The 21,482-nt window shown below is 38.3% G+C and overlaps 1 protein-coding gene across 2 annotated transcripts in view; it reads left to right on the forward strand.

The window, feature by feature from the left end:
* slc23a2 (solute carrier family 23 member 2) overlaps nucleotides 1–21,313 on the forward strand; it is a 35,242-nt gene extending 13,929 nt beyond the window's left edge. Inside the window, exons 3-16 of one of the 2 annotated variants that reach the window (XM_088409768.1) lie at nucleotides 1,656–1,876; nucleotides 5,064–5,162; nucleotides 6,256–6,372; nucleotides 6,734–6,891; nucleotides 7,984–8,072; nucleotides 8,182–8,249; nucleotides 8,800–8,981; nucleotides 9,811–9,931; nucleotides 10,883–11,039; nucleotides 12,247–12,394; nucleotides 12,467–12,572; nucleotides 12,898–13,165; nucleotides 14,112–14,207; nucleotides 14,648–21,313. In XM_088409768.1, the coding sequence (XP_088265894.1) occupies nucleotides 1,656–1,876; nucleotides 5,064–5,162; nucleotides 6,256–6,372; nucleotides 6,734–6,891; nucleotides 7,984–8,072; nucleotides 8,182–8,249; nucleotides 8,800–8,981; nucleotides 9,811–9,931; nucleotides 10,883–11,039; nucleotides 12,247–12,394; nucleotides 12,467–12,572; nucleotides 12,898–13,165; nucleotides 14,112–14,207; nucleotides 14,648–14,883 (2,066 nt within the window). In that variant the 3' untranslated portion in view covers nucleotides 14,884–21,313. The remainder of the gene's footprint in view (nucleotides 1–1,655; nucleotides 1,877–5,063; nucleotides 5,163–6,255; nucleotides 6,373–6,733; nucleotides 6,892–7,983; nucleotides 8,073–8,181; nucleotides 8,250–8,799; nucleotides 8,982–9,810; nucleotides 9,932–10,882; nucleotides 11,040–12,246; nucleotides 12,395–12,466; nucleotides 12,573–12,897; nucleotides 13,166–14,111; nucleotides 14,208–14,647) is intronic. The other variant, XM_088409851.1, reaches the window with a different exon arrangement.
* The last annotated feature ends 169 nt before the right edge of the window (nucleotides 21,314–21,482 follow it).

A 21,482-nucleotide genomic window follows, 5' to 3' on the forward strand; every position in this document is an offset into this window, starting at 1 on the left:
AATTCATTGGTTGATTTGACAAAACCGATTAAGGGTAACTTGTGTTTTTCCAGTTTAAATGTTTTTTTAAAGTGGGATGCCACGTAATTTGAAAGATTAATTTGTTACACTTTTGATTTCATTTAGATCTTTTTGCTCATCTTTGATAAGCGCTTCCTAACACCCTTTAGCAGATTCCATTTTGTTAGGAGCCATGTTTAGTACATTGTTTACTAGATTAACAAACGTTTGTGTACTCGTGGGACCTACTTTTGCATTTGTTCATAACATGGCTGCTTCTGACATTTGTGATATGACACATGTATTTCATTTAGTTGGAGCGTCCGCCTCGCGACAACATGCCGGCATTTTGATGCGATTACACTGACGGTGACCGTTCCTTGTCTTCATTAAAAATACCCTGCATTTCAAGAATTAACATACACATAGTAAATGTTTTTTTTTGTTGTTTTTTGGGGGGGGGAATGCGTATTGGCTACCACCTCAATTTGGGACTGAATGACTGAGGATGCGGTGGTGGAATTTCCTTCAACGTTTACAACTGCTTTCCACGTTATCTTTCAAAGGGATTACAAATGATTTTGACTTTATAGTTGTCATTGCCAATGATCATTACACAGATTTTAAAAACAGCCCAGTGGGATCTGACACCAATTAGATTAAATACGATGCATCTGCTGGTTCTTAGGCTAACATAACACGTCAAAAAAATGTGTACGCTATTAGTATCAGATTTTCTAGATCATATGCCAGCTTCCGTCAATGTTTTTCCATTGTAGTTTAGTCTGTGTAAATTTAATGTGTTTTTTGTTTTTCTCAAGTTGCTGTAGCACCCACATAGTCCTTTTGAAGTTTGGCAAATAATAGTCTTGTTTGGGCCTGTAACTATATTAGAATTCATGAAAAATCGTTTACTGCCTATTTGTATTATGGGCTGGCTTGTCTTAATAGGATAATAGTTCTTCAGCTCAAAGCATCTTACTTTAATAAGGTATTTAAAAAAGTAATTACATCCAAAATGCTTGGATTAAAAGATAAGCAAACATTTTCACACAGTTTTGTAAAGATGGTGGCACTGGATCCAACACCAAATTTTGACAGCAGTTATGATCCTGCACTGTATCCAGTTATCAATGAGTTGAATGAGATTCTTTGGCTCAAAGTTGAAGCATTCACCAGTGTGGGGCAAAGTACATGTACTGTACGGAATGTAATCTTAGGGCTTCGTTTTACCCAAACAAAATTGGTTGTGACTTCTGAACTATAACAAACAGAGCATCTGCTATCATTTGCTCTTCCTCTCTTTCATTAGCATTGTCACGGTCTTCTTAAAACGCTCTCTGCATCCTTTTGCTCCTGGTGTCTGCCAGCCAAATCCCTCTGAAAACGGTTTTCCTCTTCTTTAGCTGTATTATTTATACTTCATGTAAAATTCAAACATGTGTTGGATTGGCTGCTGTTTTCTGTCCGACTCTTTTTAATAGGTGAAAAGTAATGTAATGGGTGTTGCGCTTAAAAAAAAAAAAAACGTAATTTGAAATCCTATCTCGAATAAAATGAAGCCCAGCAACTTCTAAGGTTATCAGATGTGAACATGAATTTGTTTTAACATGAGATTTAATCTCTCTGTCCATCTCTTTTTTTTGTTTTCCAAGCAGATAAATCATCCCTTAATGATGTAATCAGACTGAAGGACATATCTGCAGTGTTGACACCAGAGCGCGACAAAGGGGACGAAGCAGAGAAGTGGGTAGACCACAGCAATACAGGAATGGGCGTGGGCAAGAACACTACTTCAAAGCCCATGGACAGCGGGAGTGATGGAGGCAAATACGAAGAAGAGAACAAACATGGAGCGGACTTTTATCCTATTCCGGTAAAAGCTTTTATATATTGATTAGAAATAGGATGTGTCGAATTTTTGGTCACCAAAAATTGTCAGTCAAAAATGGTAAGGGGATAAAAATAATCATATATACATATGTGTGTGTGTGTGTGTGTATATTTATAATATATATATATATATATATATATATATATATATATATATATATATATATATATATATATATATATATGTATGTATATGTATATGTATATATATGTATATGTATGTATATGTATATATATATATATATATATATATATATGTATATATATATATATATATATATATATATATATATCAAATCAAATACTGACACCTTTGACTAGTGCTTATCTAATATTAAGCCAATTGAGAACTGTAGTGACAGCTGTGACCATTGGATGGCTTTTTTCGTTGCCATACATACGACACATATATTCGACATTAATTTTAAGTAAGCAATGGAAATCAATCTTTCATATGATACCACCCATGTTTACATAGACATAGCCCACAATATTCTGTCGGCCTTGAAAGATGAGTGAAAATGCTAAATATACTGGAAATTTAAGAGGTTGCTTTTTCCTATCATTTTTCCTATTTCCTATTGAGTTAATATCAAGAAATAGTCATACTTGACATCCCCTTTAAGGTCAAGATCCTTTTACTGCCGCTGGCTGTCATCCTTCACACAGCTAATGCTTGAAATGGATTCTAAACTTGTTATGGATTTATGTGACACTCTTTGAAGTGTTCATTCCATGCCGTACTTTGATCAGGCGTGACATTTCCTCTTCCTTTCTAAACACATGTGTGTTCACATGACTAAGCACTATCTCAGTCTCTGTTTCTATGTTCTACCAACAAATATTTGCCAACCTTCCTCCAGGCCGAACTCTGTATTTCAATATTGCTTCCTGATAACATAAGCGGCTGTGAATCCTGCTGATTCTTTTTCACCGCAAGGCCACTCTGGTCATGTGCTGCTGACGATCACACAAAAAATAAAAGCAAAAGGGAAGGAAATGAAACAGATTTGCAGTTTCCTCCTTGGTTGTTTGCTTCCCCTTGTGACACTGCACCTTCCATGTGTTATTCCTTAAATGCAATCAAAGTTCTTTTCTACTATGCAAATGCTAATCAAATATATATTCAATATAGTATAAACACCGCATTCTGTACGTAGCTTCTTTGATGTGCACGTGAAAAAAATTCAAATGCTCCCTTCCACGACCTAGACGACTTCTCCCTGTTACCGCGTGTACACCTGTTACATTCTATAACAACTTTGTCTTCTTTGTCTTATCACATGTCACTTCCTTGGCCTGCCATTCATGTGCCAATTCCACCAAGATGGGAAGTGAGGACGATGAAAAATTTTGCGGAAAAAATTTACTGATGATGCCTTGAGTAATAGCTAAATTGACGATGATTAATATTTTCATTTCCAAAAGCTATTTTGGGGTCTCCGATTCAAAGTGACTCAATTAAATCAAAAATGATTTCTGCTTCAATCCATAGTCGTGCAAAGAATTATCATATAACTTCAGTCTGCTTTGCAAGACAGAATAAAAAAATTAAACAGTGTCTTTTTTTTAAAAACATTCATTAAGTTTTGATTGGTAAGGAACACAAAAAATAACATGTGGACAACTGCTACTCCTTGAAGCGAGATATAAATTATATAGCTGTTATACTATAAATAAGATTGAAAAAAAAAAAGATACATTGCCATTTACAAGGAATTCGCGATACCAAATGCGGTTGCCCAAAATGTAAAATATTAATATTTTTTTAGTACATGTGTGAGAAAAGAGAGATGAAAATAAACTTATATAACTATTATTAATATAATATAAATAAACGTATATAAAAAAAGTGAGAAACTATATTGCATGTGCAAAGCATGAAATGTGTGCTCGTTTGTTTTTCTCTCAGCATATTGGGAGATTTATCAGTCACAATTGTAACATATTATTTATTTATTTATTTTGAATGTATATGAGTAAGCAATTTGATCAGTCCGGCCTTCGGGTTGTAGTATAATTCTTTCATCATTTGGCCCCTCCTGTCCATTTGACTTGGACACCCCTGATTTACATGATCAAGATTCCTGTAATGCTTGTTGCAATCATGTTTGTTTTGCTTTTAAAAGCTTTATCTATTTTTTTCCCCACTCTAACACCAGTGAATTCAAATTTCAGCCGAGTTGACAATCGCAATGTGTGTTTATTTATTTCTTTAGTGCCTGGACAACACTAGTGCTTATTTAGCTTAATTCATATTTACATACTGTTTCATGTAAATATAAAAAGGCACAGATTTGTTTGCAATATTGTTGGGATGTGACTTTAGCTTACTGACTAATGTTTACGCGATACTTGTTCGGTAGAAATATTTTCCTAGTGAATGAAGTAAGACATGGATGTATGATAAACCTTATATCATTTATTTTAATAAAGATACTTGATTACTTGAAAAAGTAATCTCGTTTTAAATTGGAACTGCAATATTGTGGGAAATGAGAGATTATTTTTAAAATCATTCAGCCCTAATTCAAATGAAGTTTTTTAACTACTCATAAATGTAATGTATTGATGTAAAATGAATAGTGAATTATTAGTTAAACGACAGATTTTCCTAAGACATTTAATATATATTCATACAATATACTGCATGTAAGAATAAATATGTATATATGTGTGTCTTTATGTATACATATGTGTGTATGTATATACGGTAGGTGTGTATACATGTGTATATATGTATATACAGGGTCCCCCCCTTCACTTCACAGCAGCGCATGATGCATTGCAACATTCTCACGCTTAGTCCTAATGTGGAGTCTGAAGCAGTCTTCAGCCCTAATACACAATCTTGTTTACTTTTGCTTAAAACTAAACCACTGCTCTTCTACATCCATCACTACACTGTATGACAGTGTTTTGGCAAGAATTCTACACGGCTCTCAGGCGCTTGAAATGTGTGGCGGTTTACATGTAGGGGAGGGTGTGGGTCGATTGAACAGTGACAACACAAATTTGGGGTGGCCCTTTAAGAAGATTTGCGATGCAATGTGGGAATACTGCATACATTAAATGTATTCCATTCAAGGTACATTTGTGAAGTTGTTACAGTTATGCGAGTTTAATGTGTTTTTAGAAACTGTTTTAACCATTGCAAATTTTCCACTTAGGTGGTGGTAAATGGAGTGGGTGGAGCCAATGTGGACCAGGATACTGAGAACACTGAGCTGATGGCCATCTACACAAAAGATGTTCAAAGAGCAGAAAAGGTAAGCACGACTGAATAAAGCATTACATGTAGTTTTGTGACTTATGTTTTGACTGTCGTCGAGATGACTGGCAGTCTGTTACAAAGGCCTCGCACGTGTTCCAGGCTGGTTGTCGTAATGCGGCAAAAAAAAAAGTTGACCCAGACACAAAGTGCTTTGATCAGACCTTCTCCAAAACTGAAATCGGCTGTGATATCAATTAGTTCAAGTTGCCTATGTGAATATAGGAACTTCATCGCCAAAATGTTGAATCCCAATCTGGACCAATTTCTGGTTTGGAGTCCAACACCACAAGAAACACATGTCTAAACAAGCACCGCAGTTTACAGTGTGAATGATATTTGACAAGCGGGTAAGAATCTGTACGTGAGTTTTTCTGTATCATATAGAAATTGGTGGCAAAATAGGCAGTCTGGTTGGAAGCAAATCCCCTTTGCACAATTTAAGATAATCTTATGTAATGTAGAGACTGCATTCGAGTTGAGTCTGATGCGTGATCATGCCTTAAAATGAGATCTACATTAGTCACTGCATGTTTCACCTGCTTTCAGGTGTATCTCCTAACCAGACATTCATACAATGTCACGCCAGGCCCACACCGCTTTAAGGCATATTCTTCTTCCCAAACACTGCAATGCATACAGTTTTTTATGCATGCGTACGAATTGTTTGTCTTCAAATATGTTTGCAGTTTGTTTTACTGCTTTTGAATGTGTGAACGGCAAGTAGGAAAGAAAAAATATTTCTATTGGCAGCTTTTTACCTCCTTCTAACAGCTCCATCTGAATTTGAGAAAAGAAATTCCACTGCTTCATACCAAAACATGTGCCTTCATCACCACATTGTCCACCTCCGCTTTCTTAAACATGTTTTCCATGTTGTCACAGTGACAGTGCAATTTTAATTACTGAGGATGTGAAATCACATGTTGGGCTGGAGAGTTTCGTTTTTAAGTCCTGTGATCATTCAACACTTGAAAGTTTGCCTTCCTATTCAAGAGGTTCATTACATAAGTGTAACGTGTTATGGAAAATTACATTTAAGAAGACTGTACTGTATGTGTGTGTGTGTGTTTGTGTGCGTGTGTGTATAGAGCTCAATTTCAGAGACGTTGGACAGCTCAGACAGTACTGACCCGAGGAGGATGGACATGATCTATATCATAGAAGACACTCCGCCTTGGTACCTATGTGTGTTTTTAGGCCTACAGGTAATAATTAAATGCTTTTACATTACATAGTTGAAGGCACTGTAAACTCGTGTGTCCGACTGTTGCCAATCTATCAATAAGAATCCTAGCTTTATGTTCTACAAAACCCACTTTTACTCGAGCCACTTATCCGAAAGTAAATTGAAACAAAGTTCTCCTTATTTTAGTATAATGCTGTTACTGTGAATTTTTTTTTTTTTTTTTTTTTTTTTTTGTATAATAAATATATGTGCCTTGGCTCAGGATAGTTTGGGAAACACCGGTGTAAATTAAACCAATAAAGCGACTGGTAAATTAAGTTGGGAATATGGTAGAATAAAAATGTTTTGCGCCTAACTATATGCCACTGTTGTGTTGGCAGCATTATTTGACATGTTTTAGCGGAACTATAGCAGTGCCATTCCTCCTCGCCGAAGCCATGTGCGTCGGCTTTGACCAGTGGGCCACAAGCCAGCTCATCGGGACCATTTTCTTTTGCGTGGGGATCACAACTCTCCTACAAACCACGCTGGGCTGCAGGTACACTAAGAACAGTCTACATCCATTCACAACCACTTCAAAACCTGTTCTTCCACACTTAAGCCCTGAGAAGTGATGGCTGTTGGCGTCATTTAAAACTCTTAGCCCCTTACCCACTCCTGTGAGTGCTTGAGTATAGTGCCTAAGTATATGTGAACACAGTAGTACCGAGAGCCCTATAGATGAGCGCAGTAATCCTGGCACGAGTGTGACTCCAGGAAGCTGGTGTGAAAGACGTAGCGGTTATGCAATGTGAACGATGCTGAAACCCATTGTTGTACTTCTTGTATAATTACATGTAATTCAAGTGTAATTTTCACATAATTCAATGGAAAAATAACTTTTTGGTTGCCTATTTGTACACAGACTGGATATAGCTCTAGGTATATTGGCTCTGTTGAATGACAACTAATTCCTTTATTTAACACAATGCTCAGTTTTGATGGGCAGTCGGAAAAGTATTAGTTAATGAACGTGTCTATCTTGCTAAAAGGAAACCATTTTATCTTGTTGTATTGCTACCCAGTATCTGCTATAGGCAAACGCAACTTACATGTTAGTCAAATGTATCATTATTTCAAGTCGTTCCCATTAGCGTGCCCCTTGAATCCATCCAATTTATTATTTAATTTAGGGGAAATTTTTGTTGTGTGTACTCCCTCTCTGGTAACAACACCCAGATACATTCTTCTGGCAGGGTATTTAATGGAAGTGTATTTATTGGTCTGCCTTTGACTGAGATAGATAGAGAAACAAAAGCACATTTATAATTGATAACACATTTCCTTTCAATTGAGAGAATTTGACCTTTTCGTTAGGTCCCGCTGATTATCTTTCATTGCAAACTAATCCCTTTCCAAAAGCATGTATGTTAGGTATACAGAAGTCTCAGATGTCTACTTAGTTGTGTGCCTGCTGTCTTGATCTGCCTGGTGACCAGTAAAGTGTTTGACCTTGCCCCTCACACTAAAGGTTATCAAGGGTAGGCTTCAGCTCAGCAAGGAGGATATGAGTTAAAGCAAGTGAATGCATGGATTATTTTACCTACCGTTTTAGGGAGGGTTTCTAATTGAGGGTTTGTTGTTGTCCAAGGTTGCCTTTGTTCCAGGCCAGTGCTTTTGCCTTCCTTGCCCCAGCCAGAGCCATTCTCTCACTGGACAAGTGGAAGTGTAACAACACAGGTGAGAGCATCTATTGCAGTGAACGGCAGGTAGATTGCGTGTACGATCACGTTTAGTAATATGGTTTTAACATTTTAATCTTCCTTTTTTTTTTTTTTCCTCTCCTCAGCGATACTCGACACAAACAGCACAGAGATTCTCCACACAGAGCACATCTGGCATCCAAGGATACGAGAAGTGAGAATCGGAAAAAAACATACACGCACTTGAAAGTTTTGCGGGGAAGTAGTTGGAAGACACACAAAGCAAAATGAGAAATGAAAACGGTATTACATGAGTTGAAAATAAGACCCTTAAGTCAGCACTGTCGTAATACGTTATCAAATGTCTTAAATAACTGCTTACCAAACAGGAACTGGAGTTCTGCCAACACACATCAACAAACACATGTGACTTGATGTGGCCGGTTCCCAACCATCTAAATATTCTGCTTATACAAACCCAATGAGTGACTGCTCACATAAACGTAATGTGACATGAAAGGGAGTCACACCAGAACAAATTGATTAAATTAGTCAATCAGCAGGAACCATCTGGAAAAATAAAACGTTGAAGGCAAACGTGGACTAGCCCAAGAATACACCGATTGCAAACAAGATGTTTTTAGTGTTAATTGATGACAACTGGATGGCTACTTTTATTCCCATACGGTATACTGTATGACGTGTGTGCGAGTGTAATTGTGCCAGACCTAAATTTAAGTCCAACTCATTTTTATTTTCTTCAGATCCAAGGCGCGATAATTGTGTCATCTCTGGTGGAGGTGTGCATCGGGGCACTGGGTCTGCCCGGGCTCTTGTTGAAGTACATTGGACCGCTGACCATCACCCCCACTGTGGCCCTCATCGGCCTCTCTGGTTTCCAGGCGGCAGGAGAGAGGGCGGGAAAACACTGGGGCATCGCTATGTTGTAAGTTCAGACGTTCATGTTTTCCGGCTCTGCTTACTTTACGTATGTACACATAAGATGTGTACAAAGGGAAATTCAGCATTAGGACCAAACTTTTTGTGAGTATTGTAAATTGAGTCACAGTATGATGATTAACTTTGTCAAATTTACCCTGCTCGGGTAGTCACATCCTCGGCTGCTGTGTCATGGCTCTTAGTGCCGTAGCCGCGGGGTGGCTTCTCGCAACCGACGTGATGAGCTTGCGATGGCAACTGACTTGCACTTTCTCAAGCGGTTAGGTTAAGTGATTTGTCTGTGTGGCCTGAGGGGTCTTTTTGCAGATATACAAGGATCAATGCATAATCTTTAAGCATGATGATTCATGATGAAATTCAGCCGTCTGTTCGGAACAATAACTCGCAGCCAAAAGAAGAGTTCTGAAGTTTAGCGTTTGTAGTGTGATTTAGCATTCTAGTTTAGTCTTGCCCACGTTCCATGTGTCTTTCACAATTGTACAATTCATGTACAAGGTCAAGAATGCTGCTACCAGCGAGGGTTTAACTGTTGCTGTCTTTAAAAATCTAGCAAGTATATCGATGGTTATTGAAGTCAGTACATAATAGCAAAAGCACTCGCTTCTGAAGTGGATTTAACTTTTATTTATTTGCCTCTTTTACTGGTTGACTTGACTGGTAAACTTTCCAGTAGAGCTTCTGAAGACACCGTGCAACTAAATTGCTCTGTATGTTTGCCAAAATTGTTAAATCTCTCTAGTTACACTGAATATCAAAATTCCGAGCAAACTCCAGCGTTGACTTTTTAAACCAAGCACTTATTTTTTTTTTTTCAGGACTATTTTCCTGGTGCTACTCTTCTCCCAGTATGCCCGAAATGTCCACTTCCCTTTGCCGGTCTACAAAGCAAAGAAAGGCTGGACTTCCTACAGGCTGCAGGTGTTCAAAATGTTCCCTGTAAGTGCACCCTTAAGTCGGTCCCCTTGCTGCATTTTACAGAAGTCTTATTCCACAAGCATTTTAGCCTGTGTGTTTTAATTACTCAATGTTTAATCATTTTATGATTTGTCAATTCTGTTGGTCTTGTTGGAAAGGCGTCGCTCAAGTTTGCCATCACGCTGTGTATCTTGTTCTACCTGCTGGGCATGAGCGAAAGCAGTAATATACATTTGAAGCAACACATCTTTGGCGGAAAATCATGGGAAAATCCAAATATGAATTTGGAGTTATTATATCAGTGGAGGGTACAATTAGTCCAAGCCCTCGTTTTGTTTTATTTTATTTTGTTTCATTCAACTCGCAAGTATAGATGCTGTAACTATTTAAACATATATTTATTCCTTAATATGGGCGGGGTTGATGCACCTTCCTTTAGTTGCAATTCAGTGAGCACACTTTTTATCCCAAGTGGGCTATTGTATCATCAATAGCCATTTTCCATTGCTGAAAGAAAAATGTGACTCTACAGTTGCCGTGCACTGCAAATCTAGGGCTGGACATTAATTCAATATCAGTATGTAGCCTGACATGACTGATATCAATAGAAATGACTTATAGTAAGGTGAAGGAAACGCAAAAGTATGTCCCATCCAGCGGCATAGAGAGAAGTTTTTTTCTGTGAGGTGGCCGGAGTGACAACACCTCATTGAGACATGCCAAAACAGCGTCATTAACCGGGAGTTTTCCTCTTCCCTTTGATCTTCCCTGCCATTAAGGCCTTCTGTTTTTTGTTTTTTGTTTTTTTTTGCTTTCATGACCAACTAGTTTCTGTTAATCCATTTAAAACTATTTTCTAATAAAGTTGAGTTTGAATGATCACTTCACTCAATCTTATGAAAAACATCTCACATCATTCTGTTACATTGTCCAAATGTATTTGATTGCCTTTGTCACTCATCTTGCACCTAGATAATCATGGCGATCCTGGTGTCATGGCTACTGTGCTTCATTTTCACGGTAACGGATGTCTTCCCGCCTGAAAAGGACAAATATGGCTACTATGCCCGCACAGACGCACGCCAGGGGATCCTCTCGGTTGCACCCTGGTTCAAGATCCCCTATCCCTGTGAGTGTCTCCTTGAAGCATGTTGCTAAACAGCATTCTTTAAATATGTTTTAAGTCACAGGTGTCCAAGCTGTGACTAGGGGCCCATTTACTGGCTGTCGATTTACTGCCCCCCTATCATTTGTAGGGGTTTTCTTTCTTTATCTAGAAGATAATGACTTTTTTTTATTATATTGTTTTCGGACACTCCTGCATCATCCAGTTGGATGTGATGCTTTTGTGCCTTTAATTTTGCGCTTCCCACCAGTGTGATATTTTTGTGGGGAATAAATTAACAATGTTAAGAATAGAAAGTCTAAGCCGAACTATGCCTTTTTACCCATTATAGTCCCACTTATTGCTGGATTTGACAAAGTTTGAGGTAAATTGCCTTTACGCTTTCTTTACTTTATTTACGTATAGCGGATGCTTTTTATCGTCTTTAATGAGTTTAATGTTTTTTTCTTTTGTTAAAATCATAAGCACTATAGCTACGTATTGGAAGTCGGCTGTTGTTGGGTTAGCATTGCTACAGAATTATCGGGAATTTAGGGTTATTTTTACTAAGCCAAATTTTTCTGTAGAAATAGTTCGGCTAACAGAAATCCTTGCTCGTATTTCAATTAACTATCAGCATGCTCAGTATCCATGATGAGGTGAAGACCTCACGTTAAGTTTATCCGTACCTGTAGGATACAGGGTTGACGTCAGCACAAAACCCCGTTTTCATTTGAAGGACTGCATTGCATTGTTTTACAGTATTATAGCACCCCCTACCGTTCGTTTGACATAAGCTCCGGACATGCAGTGCAGTGTGTTTCAGGCAAAGCTGGTAGGTTGGTAATGGCGGAACACATGGACAAGTTTGTTGAATAAAGGTCTTGTAAAGTTCTAAACGTTGTGGTTGTTAAGTACAAGTTAATGATACATAGATTGATGTCATTTCTTATATACTTCCCCACCCCGCTGGATTGGTTTCGCATGATAAATATATTTAAGGTGAGGGACATCATCACAATAGCGGCGCTTGAATCCTTTAATCTTTCTTGATACAAACCTTTGAAGAAAAAGTTTGGACCATCCCGCTTTAAATTTGCTGCTTCACGTGAAATTCTCCACTCATTAGTCATGATTTTTAGCGCAGCAGCACTATACAATAAGTACTTATAGGTGTTTGTATCACATTTAAAGCTGTGTGTTCAAAATAATAAAAATCTTGATCTTTCAGTCCAGTGGGGCCTCCCAAGTGTAACAGCCGCAGGCGTAATTGGCATGATGAGCGCCGTAGTAGCCAGCATCATTGAGTCCATCGGTGATTATTACGCCTGCGCCCGTCTATCATGTGCCCCCCCTCCTCCCATCCATGCCATCAATAGGTAAGCATCGGCTAGCCTCTGTCTCACTCTTCAAAGGAATTTTTGGACACCAAGCACTCTTTGTCTTCTTAGGGGCATATTTGTTGAGGGCATTTCTTGTGTGCTGGATGGTCTCTTTGGGACAGGAAATGGTTCCACCTCCTCCAGTCCAAACATCGGTGTCCTTGGAATAACAAAGGTATTTCACACTTGCCATTCATTTATATGGCGCTCAGATGAAAGTTTCAACCCTCGACAATTCTAATTATGTAACGCAGTGTTATCTTGATCTACTAGGGTGCCAGCTAATTGCTTTTGACCCATTTTTTGTGTGTTTGTAAACAAAAATGTGACTTTTAAGTGAGCTTCATTAATCTGCCACAAGATGGCAATGACAAAGTTCAAAACATTTACAAAGTTCAAAACATTGTAAATGTTCATGTGTGTGTTCATGTGTGAACATCCGAAGTTGGCAAAAAAAATCGTGAGAAAAATAAATGAGTCTGCTTTCTTCTTGTGCCCAGGTGGGCAGCAGGCGTGTGATCCAGTATGGCGCCGCCATGATGCTGCTGCTTGGCCTCGTGGGTAAATTCAGCGCCCTGTTCGCCTCGCTGCCAGACCCCGTGCTGGGGGCTCTCTTCTGCACATTGTTTGGCATGATCACGGCGGTGGGACTTTCCAATTTGCAGTTTGTCGACCTCAACTCTTCCAGGAACCTCTTTGTTCTGGGCTTCTCCATCTTTTTTGGCTTAATGTTGCCAAGCTACCTCAAACAGAACCCGCTGGTCACAGGTGGGTCCAGCGGACCAACGGCAAATATTTTCCTCTGATAATTTCCTCTGATTGTTAGGAATGTTCATTATGTGAAATGGAGCAGAAAAAAAGCTTTATGTCACAGAAGCAACCAGCGGAGAACACCATTAGTTCAGGCACAACCACTCAGTAACTGTACAATTTATTTATTTAATTTAATTTCGTTTTAAAGGGCACTGATGATTTTAGCAAGCAAAGTCTGGTAAAATTTTCTAATTTGATGAGGATATATATTGTGTACAAGTCCATTGCAACTTAATGAACCGTGTGGCACTCATGTATTATTGCATGTTAATGCAATTAATCAAAATCAAGCAGCTGATGTCTCAATATATAGGTCCATTAACAATATATTGTAGGTATATTGTGGTATATTGACCTGTATATTATACAAATTCAATAACACAGAAAAATATTATTCACAAGGCCAATTCCCACCTTGTTTATATATATATATATATATATATATATATATATATATATATATATATATATATATATATATATATATATATATATATATATATATATATATATATTTTTTTTTTTTTTTTTTTTTTCCCCTGGGGGCAGGGAGTTCTGAGAAATATTTTAATTTCTTGCGCAAAATGTGCACTGCAGGAAGTGGGGGTTGTTTTCTGTAAACTATAATCATCCAAATAATTAACAATCAAGTTAGTAAAGTGATTCTTTGAGTTTACATTTTTCAAGTGAACGTTTGAAACCAAGCGATAAGACTTTTAAAGAAATGAATTTTATTTGGATGCACCTTTTTGTATTTATTTAAAGATTTTGTCCCCACCTTTAATCCTATAACACAATTAACGCCAATTAATGCGATTTTATTGTGATTTTTATAAGGATACTAAATTTTACTGTTGAGTTATTGCCATTGAAATTGTTATGTGTTGTCTTATTTTTTCAGGAATTGCTGAGATTGACCAAGTATTAAACGTTCTCCTCACCACCGCAATGTTTGTCGGAGGTTCAGTTGCTTTTATTTTAGACAATACTATTCCAGGTGAGCCATTTAGTCAGTACGACATTTTTAGAAAATAATGTTCATACTGTAGTAACTGTGTTAGACATGTAACTTTAACCCATGTGGCATTGTGTTACAAATTATATAAATACAAATTTATATCGTCAAAGAATCAATGGGGAAAAAGTGCTAGGGATCTGAAATGTCCAGCAGATGATTAAAACATGTAAAATTTCAAAATGCAGTGATTTTGACATTTCTGTGGGATTGCAGCTGGACGTGTGGGTTTTGTGTACAAAAATAATCTTTGTCCAAATTTTGGACCATTACAGTCACGATTTTTGAGATGCATTTTAATAGGATTTATTGCGTTGATTTTCATGCAATTTTTGCAACATTCCGTTGAGCGACGTTCAAAATATGTCAGCATGCAGGAAATTCTTGTCGACTTGTGTTTCACCTGTTTAACCTCTTTGCAGGATCTCCCGAGGAGCGAGGCATCCGGAAACTGAAACGCGGCTCAGGTCCCAGCGCCGCGGAGCTGGAGGGGATGCGATCTTACGACCTGCCCTTTGGAATGGACTTCATCCGTAGGCATTCTTTCTTCAAGTACCTCCCTATTAGCCCCACCTTTGCCGGCTACCAGTGGGGGAGCGGATGCGGACACGGGAATGCGGGCGAGGGAGGGGGTGCACACGGCGAGAGTATGGCGTAGCCACCGATAGGAGGTGTGAATTTCGGGAGCAAGGGAAGTGTCACTCACTGAAAGAAAAGGATGCAAGGGCGCAACGCAGGATGGCGGAGTGTACGGATGACGCGTGACGCTATGCCCTGTCTGCCTGTCTGTCTGTCTGTCTGTCTGTCTGTCAGTCTGTGTTTACTTTTTTTTTTTTTTCTCCATTTCACACTATGCTATTTTTAGCATGCTAACGCACGTCGCAGTTGTAGATGTTACCACGTAAATTCGGCTTGGTGTGTTTGCATGTGTGCTCAGTATGCACACTAATTTATTGGCTATATAGATCCATTTACGCCGACACTTTAATCCACATGAGCATACAGTGATGACAGAGTTAATCTGCCAGTCGAGAATTATGCAAGAAAATTCGCAAGGACCTGATGCCGTTCACGTATGCAACCACATGGATACACACCAACTGCCCTGCTAAAACTAGTTTAGCCCAACAGTGTTTGAAAGCATGTCCGGTTAGTCGTAGTCTGTTTCAGGCGCTCTCAGCGCCGGCGCACTCATTGTGATTCTTTTTGTAGCTGACTCCTTTTTTGTGAATGTCACTCCACGCTCAGCTCGGAATATCCCACAGACGAAAAATGGTGGCCCTGGCAAAAATGATGAAATCACCTGTCTCGCAACGTGATCATTCAGTTGTTTAAATTTGCAGAAAAAATAGATCTGGTGCATGACTACCAAATTTTTTTCCTGATATTCTTTGTTCTCGAAGCCAAAACCTTGCCACTAGAAACATCTTGAATTCCTCCTGTCTGTGATCTGCTATTTGTTTTCTACGAATTTAACCCATGAAATGAACATATTCCAAGTGGTGATTCCATCATTTTTGCTTGAGGTAGTACTTCCCATGAAGCAAGTCTGACTTCCACACATGCTAAATTGCACGGTTTAACACAGGGGTCTTCAATCCTGATCTTCCGGGGCCAGTCCCCTGGGTGTTTTGTAGGTCTCCTGGCCGCAACACACCTGTTTATATGGCCAGACAATTAGCAGGGTCTGCAGAAGCTGGATAATGATCATGAGCGTTTGAATCAGGTGTCTTACATCAGGAGAGACATAAAACATCACGACGGCCCTCAAGGACCAGAATTGGAGAAACCCTGGTCTAACAGTTTACGTTTGGTTGTCAGTATTAGATGCAACTTCTGTATTTTACATAAGCGCACCCTCATTGGCTGTCTATGAATTCTGTAAAAAGGGATTATTTTGCAACAGCTCCAATAGACTTTTTTTTTTTTTTTTAAGTCTTCTGGAGTCATCTTCACTTCCGCTACCTATATTCACTCATGAATTGTCATAAAATGTTCCGTAAACATCGACTAAGGTAAAGAAACACTCAGATAGCGTTTGAATCTTTGGCCTTCTGTGTAGTCTTGCAACCACAAAGAAAATGTGGCTCTGGCTTCTGTGTTCAACCAAAAATGTTGCGAAAGTCCAAAAGGATTTTGAATGCCCTTACGGCATCTTATAGCACAGCATAAGAAGAGTTATCCTGTTGTTACAATTAATCTTTCTCTGTTCTACCTCTTGGCTAGGGTGATTAATGCTTGGTTAGCTTTGGTCTGTCTTGTGCTGGCTTAGGCCAATTGTTGCTCCGTTGTGAGTGTTCACACTCATCTGACAACCAGCCTTCAGATTTGTAAATGACTCATTTTACAGTGGCATGGTAACAAAGTGTTACTCAACACTGCCTAACAGTTCTGAGGTCAGCCATTCACATCAGGGCTCTGACCTTCCCGTCTGGGGTTTTCTATGTTCTCCTCATGCTTGTGTGGGTTTTCTACAGATAACGCAAGCTTCCTTCTACATTCCAAAAAGTTGAGTTCATCAAAGACGCTAAAATGTTCTTAGGTGTAAATGGTTCTTTGTGTATTTGGTCTCTGCGATTTACTAGCAATTGCTAAGGCATTTTTCCAGGTTGTAGCCTTCCTATCCCTCAAAGTCATCTGGGATAGGCCCCAGCTCATCCGTGACCCAAATGAGCGATGGATGACCTCGGGAAATAGATGAATCGTTTGTATTGCAACGTGTAGTCAGATTTCTATGCCATTGTACATTCCGTTTCTGGTGATCGTTACCACACGAGCGGGTCTGGAGCGAGAGAATGGATGTACTGAACATTATTTCAATGCCGGTATGAGACCGAGCAGAGGTCACAGACACAATCACTTGAGACAGTTGATACTAGGCTTATTGCCTGTTGATTTAACTGTCTCCCATCTGATCACGTTTGCAAATCCGTATAGCGGAAGTGAAGATAAATCCAGCAAGAGCCAGAGAACCCCCTTCTCTGGCGTCTTCTTCCGAAAGCAATTCCGTACTGTACCTCCTGTGGCCTTATCGAAGACAAGTCGTTTTAATGTCTTTGACTGTTTGCTGGCCTCGCTGACCTTCTGTGTGGATACTCTGTTACTGGTTTACAGGGTCACTATACAACCCAGCCGTCTGCACACCTGCTCGCATATAACGGCGTCAACTACTGTAATTTCGATTGGGCAACTGGAATTGAACAAGAGAATATTGTGTTTTCTGGCTCGATTGGAACGTGCGTCGCTAATGTCGGTTAACATTTTTCACTCATGCAGTCAGTCTTCATTTTCATGCTGCGTGTTGTAATAGTGACACCAGATAGCACAATTACTCTAAATTACTTGAAAGTAATAAATATTGTATCCAACTTTTTTTTTTTGTTAATACTAAGCCAAAATGTTTGTTAATTTTTAAATTGTTACCAAAAAAGCATAAGTCGTTTCCATTAAAACTAGCCTTTATTTTCATATCTCTTTGTTAAATCTATTTCTTTATTTATGCAAGGAAAGTTAGCGTGCAGAGCTCACTTGAAGCAGGTCTTCATGTGGCTAGCACAATGCTGAAAGTGTATTTATGATTTATTAGTCCTGTGGCTGCCCCATAAAAGCTCACGATTGCCACAAGCCAAGCCAGCATCAGCTTCATCTAAATTGAACTGGTACTTGCCCATACAAAGCATCAGCTGCCATTATTGCTGGAACAAAAACAAAAAAAATCACACCAGCTGTCAGCGCCATTTTACAATTCCGTTACATTTCAAGGTGCCAAGAGTATCCCATTGACCTTATGTTTCAAGAACAGACCTGAAGACAGACACGTGAACCACATAATACTGCTGGGCCTTAACTCTTAACTTACCTGACTGTTCGTGGCCGATCATGTGCAAGGACATTAATCATTTATGGGCATTTAATTATGTTCTTTGTATGTACTGTATTTGTTCTCCACTTTCACATCCCATTATACCAGTTTCCCAATATTTAGTGCACCAAATTTTACATTATAAAACATCAGAACACGCCACCAAACAACTGTCACAAAATGTACGTGAAGTAATGATGAAATGCGGACCTGTTTAACTGAAGACGGAATTATTACAGTGGTGCCTTGAGATATGAGTTTAATTTTTTGCATGACCAGGTTTATAAATCCAAACCGATCATATCGCAAATCATATTTTGCCCATTCAAATGAATAGGGGGTGGGGGACGATCCAAAACATAAGCGTTAGCAATGTCTTTTTTGAATATGAAAAATAGCACTTTATAATATTGTACTTTATACAAACAAAATTAATGTCAATTGAATACAATAGAATGTAAAGAAATTGAAAAATGTTGCTATTATTATTTTTTACTTTTATTTCTTACTTTAATTCAGTGAACATTGTGCTGCTCCTGGTGTGCATGGCTTGGCCAAGTAGGAGCAGCATTGTACAAACATACAGTACAGATACACTTTTCATGGAGGCACTCTCAAACTTGGTTAGCCACAGTAATATTCTTTGATTTTCACAGAGTATTAAGAATACAGTATATGCCTGTGATTGTTCTATTTATGTAAATGTTGCCTCATTATTTTTGTTCCACATCCATTGCTTAAAAATTTACATCATGACACGATGCTATTAGTTAACCCCTCTATGGCATTTCCCGTTATTTGTAAGCAGTAGGCAAATGGACATTAAATTTGGATACGCATGCCAAACAAGTTGTCTCACTACACAATGGTTGCGATTCACTGAATTTCAATATACCGGTTTAATATATTTCAATATTCACCAACATTTATTTACAAATAAGGTACTCGCCATCTGCAATTGGGCAATAAAAGCCCCTGATCACAATTTGCAGAACTCCCTGTAATTCCCCAAATATAAGACGCACTTTTTTTCGCCAATAAATGAGGGCCAAAAGTATAAGTGTGTCCTTGAAAGCGTAACTTAAAGACGAGATTTTTTTTCCCCACCATTCAAGGAAGATTGATCCGTCAGCCACATAAGCCGAGTTTTGATGCGCAATTTTATATCGGCCATAATGTTACTTTCAGATATTACCATAATGGGATGAGCTGGAGGGTGGAAGTCAGTTGGCTGTTAGCAGCCATTGCCTGTTGCAGGTAACAGCAGCTCGTGTGAGCTGAGGTTGTTACTGCAATATTTCCAATAAAAGAAGTGAGCCAACTGAACCAACATCTGACTCCATCCTTGTTCACACACAGGAATATGACTAAAACCGAGAGGATCGTGTAAAAGTTATGATGTCTCCAGCTGATTCAGTGAAGAGTGGCAAGGTCCGCTGGTTAGAGAACACAAAAAAGTATTCCATTTGTCTCGTTTATTAATTATCTTTTGGCATATACACGCAATCATGAATTTGGTGGAACACGGATGGTGCGCCACTCGGGGTATTACTTGCAAAACTTGGAGCTGCGTCGCGAGGAAAAAGAAAAACTGCATAGAGCGCATTCAACGTTTTACACTGGTGCAGTGTTCAGTGACCGCTCACAATGTGGGAAATCTGAAACACACTTAACCCGCAACTAATATAGACTGTACCTTACAGAAACGAACACAAGAAAATATGAAATTTTACATATATGAGATTAATTCAGTTTTGCTGTAGTGTTTGCAGTGTTGCCAAACCGTTGGTGCGTCCTGTACAGAATTTGACCCTAAAATTAAGGCTGTGTCCTATACACAGGTGCGTCTTACATTTGGGGATTTACGGTATTCGATCAATAATCAAGGCCACACAATAGACCGAATTCTTGACCATCAACCAATTCGGCTCTTCAGTTGTTGCTGAAAACATCTCATACTTTTGGTCACAGCAGTCAGCACACTACATGCAAACAGTCATAGCCACACATATGCAATGTTGGCACTTCCAACACACACACACACACACACACACAAACCTTCCTGTGCTGTCCCGCAACAAGTCTTCTTGTGTTTGGTGTACCTGTTTACCCCACCGGAGATTTTTTCCCGTCAACGTTTATGGATGCAGGAGAAAACAAACACCTGGTCTCCTTCTTAAGAGCTGACCAAAGATGTGGCTGTCACAAAAACCAACTTCATCACAGCATAGCTTGATGTTCCTGAATGCAACTTCATTCGGGTGGAAGCACATAACTGTGTCAAAAAAGATTATAAACCTGGACATCCTCCATGGACGTGTTTACTGGTTTAAGTGACGAACCAGCAGGCGGCTCTTAATAAGACGGCCGGAAGCACACGGTCATTGTACAATATTTCTTTGGTGTACTACCTGTTTTATTTTTGTGACTGCTCTTGGAATTTTTTTCTTTTTAAAAGTATATATATATATATATATATATATATATATATATATATATATATATATATATATATATATATATATATATATATATGTGTATATATATATATATATATATATATATATATATATATATATATGTGTATATAATTTTTTGCAAGCAAATATTTGTAAGAAAGAAATCATATCTTTTAATCTTAAATCATGCTGGAAATGCACTGTTTTGTTATACTTTAATTTAAGAGAAAAACAAAACTTTTTGGATCCAATTTCTTGTCTTATTTTTAGAGGGCTGTATTGTAAGTTAGGAAGTTTCTTGTTTTAACTTTAAAAATTGCTTTGATTGTAACACTTTACCAGAAATACAAAAATGAAAGGACAAGTTGAATTTAAACAATAGAGTACATGTATATTTACCACGCTTTGAGCTTGGAAGATAAATTGTGAAAACTAATTGTAGCAACAAAAAATGGGTTTATTCTCTGCTCTTAATATTTAATAAGATTTCACAGAATGTATGAAGGGTTGTTTTTTGTTGTTGTTGTTTTTTGGGAGGGAGATCTTCATTTTATACTAAAACAAATATATGTGCAGACCTCTGCGTTAATATATGCAAATCTGCAAGCTTTTCATTTGAACTCATTCGGTTTCTGTTGTTAATTGATGACTAATTATTGAGAATTTTATGTGACTATGCTTATGGAGTAGTAGTGATAACTTCCCAAAATGAATGGGCCTGTTTTCACACATCCTCCCGTTGAATAAAAATTGTATAGTAAGTCAGATATTTAACTCCTGTTCCATTTTTTTTGTCTCCACACAGTCATTTTGTATTATAACAACTATTATGGTACATCCAGTGGATTTGAAAAGTCTGCACACCCCTTTTCAAATGCCAGGTTTTGTCATCACATCACAAAATGACCTGGGGAAATGATTTCAAAACTTCCCATT

The sequence above is a fragment of the Hippichthys cyanospilos genome, chromosome 1 (genome assembly GCF_059441005.1).
Source record: "Hippichthys cyanospilos isolate Australia breed blue-spotted pipefish chromosome 1, RoL_Hcya_1.0, whole genome shotgun sequence".
NCBI lineage: Eukaryota > Metazoa > Chordata > Actinopteri > Syngnathiformes > Syngnathidae > Hippichthys > Hippichthys cyanospilos.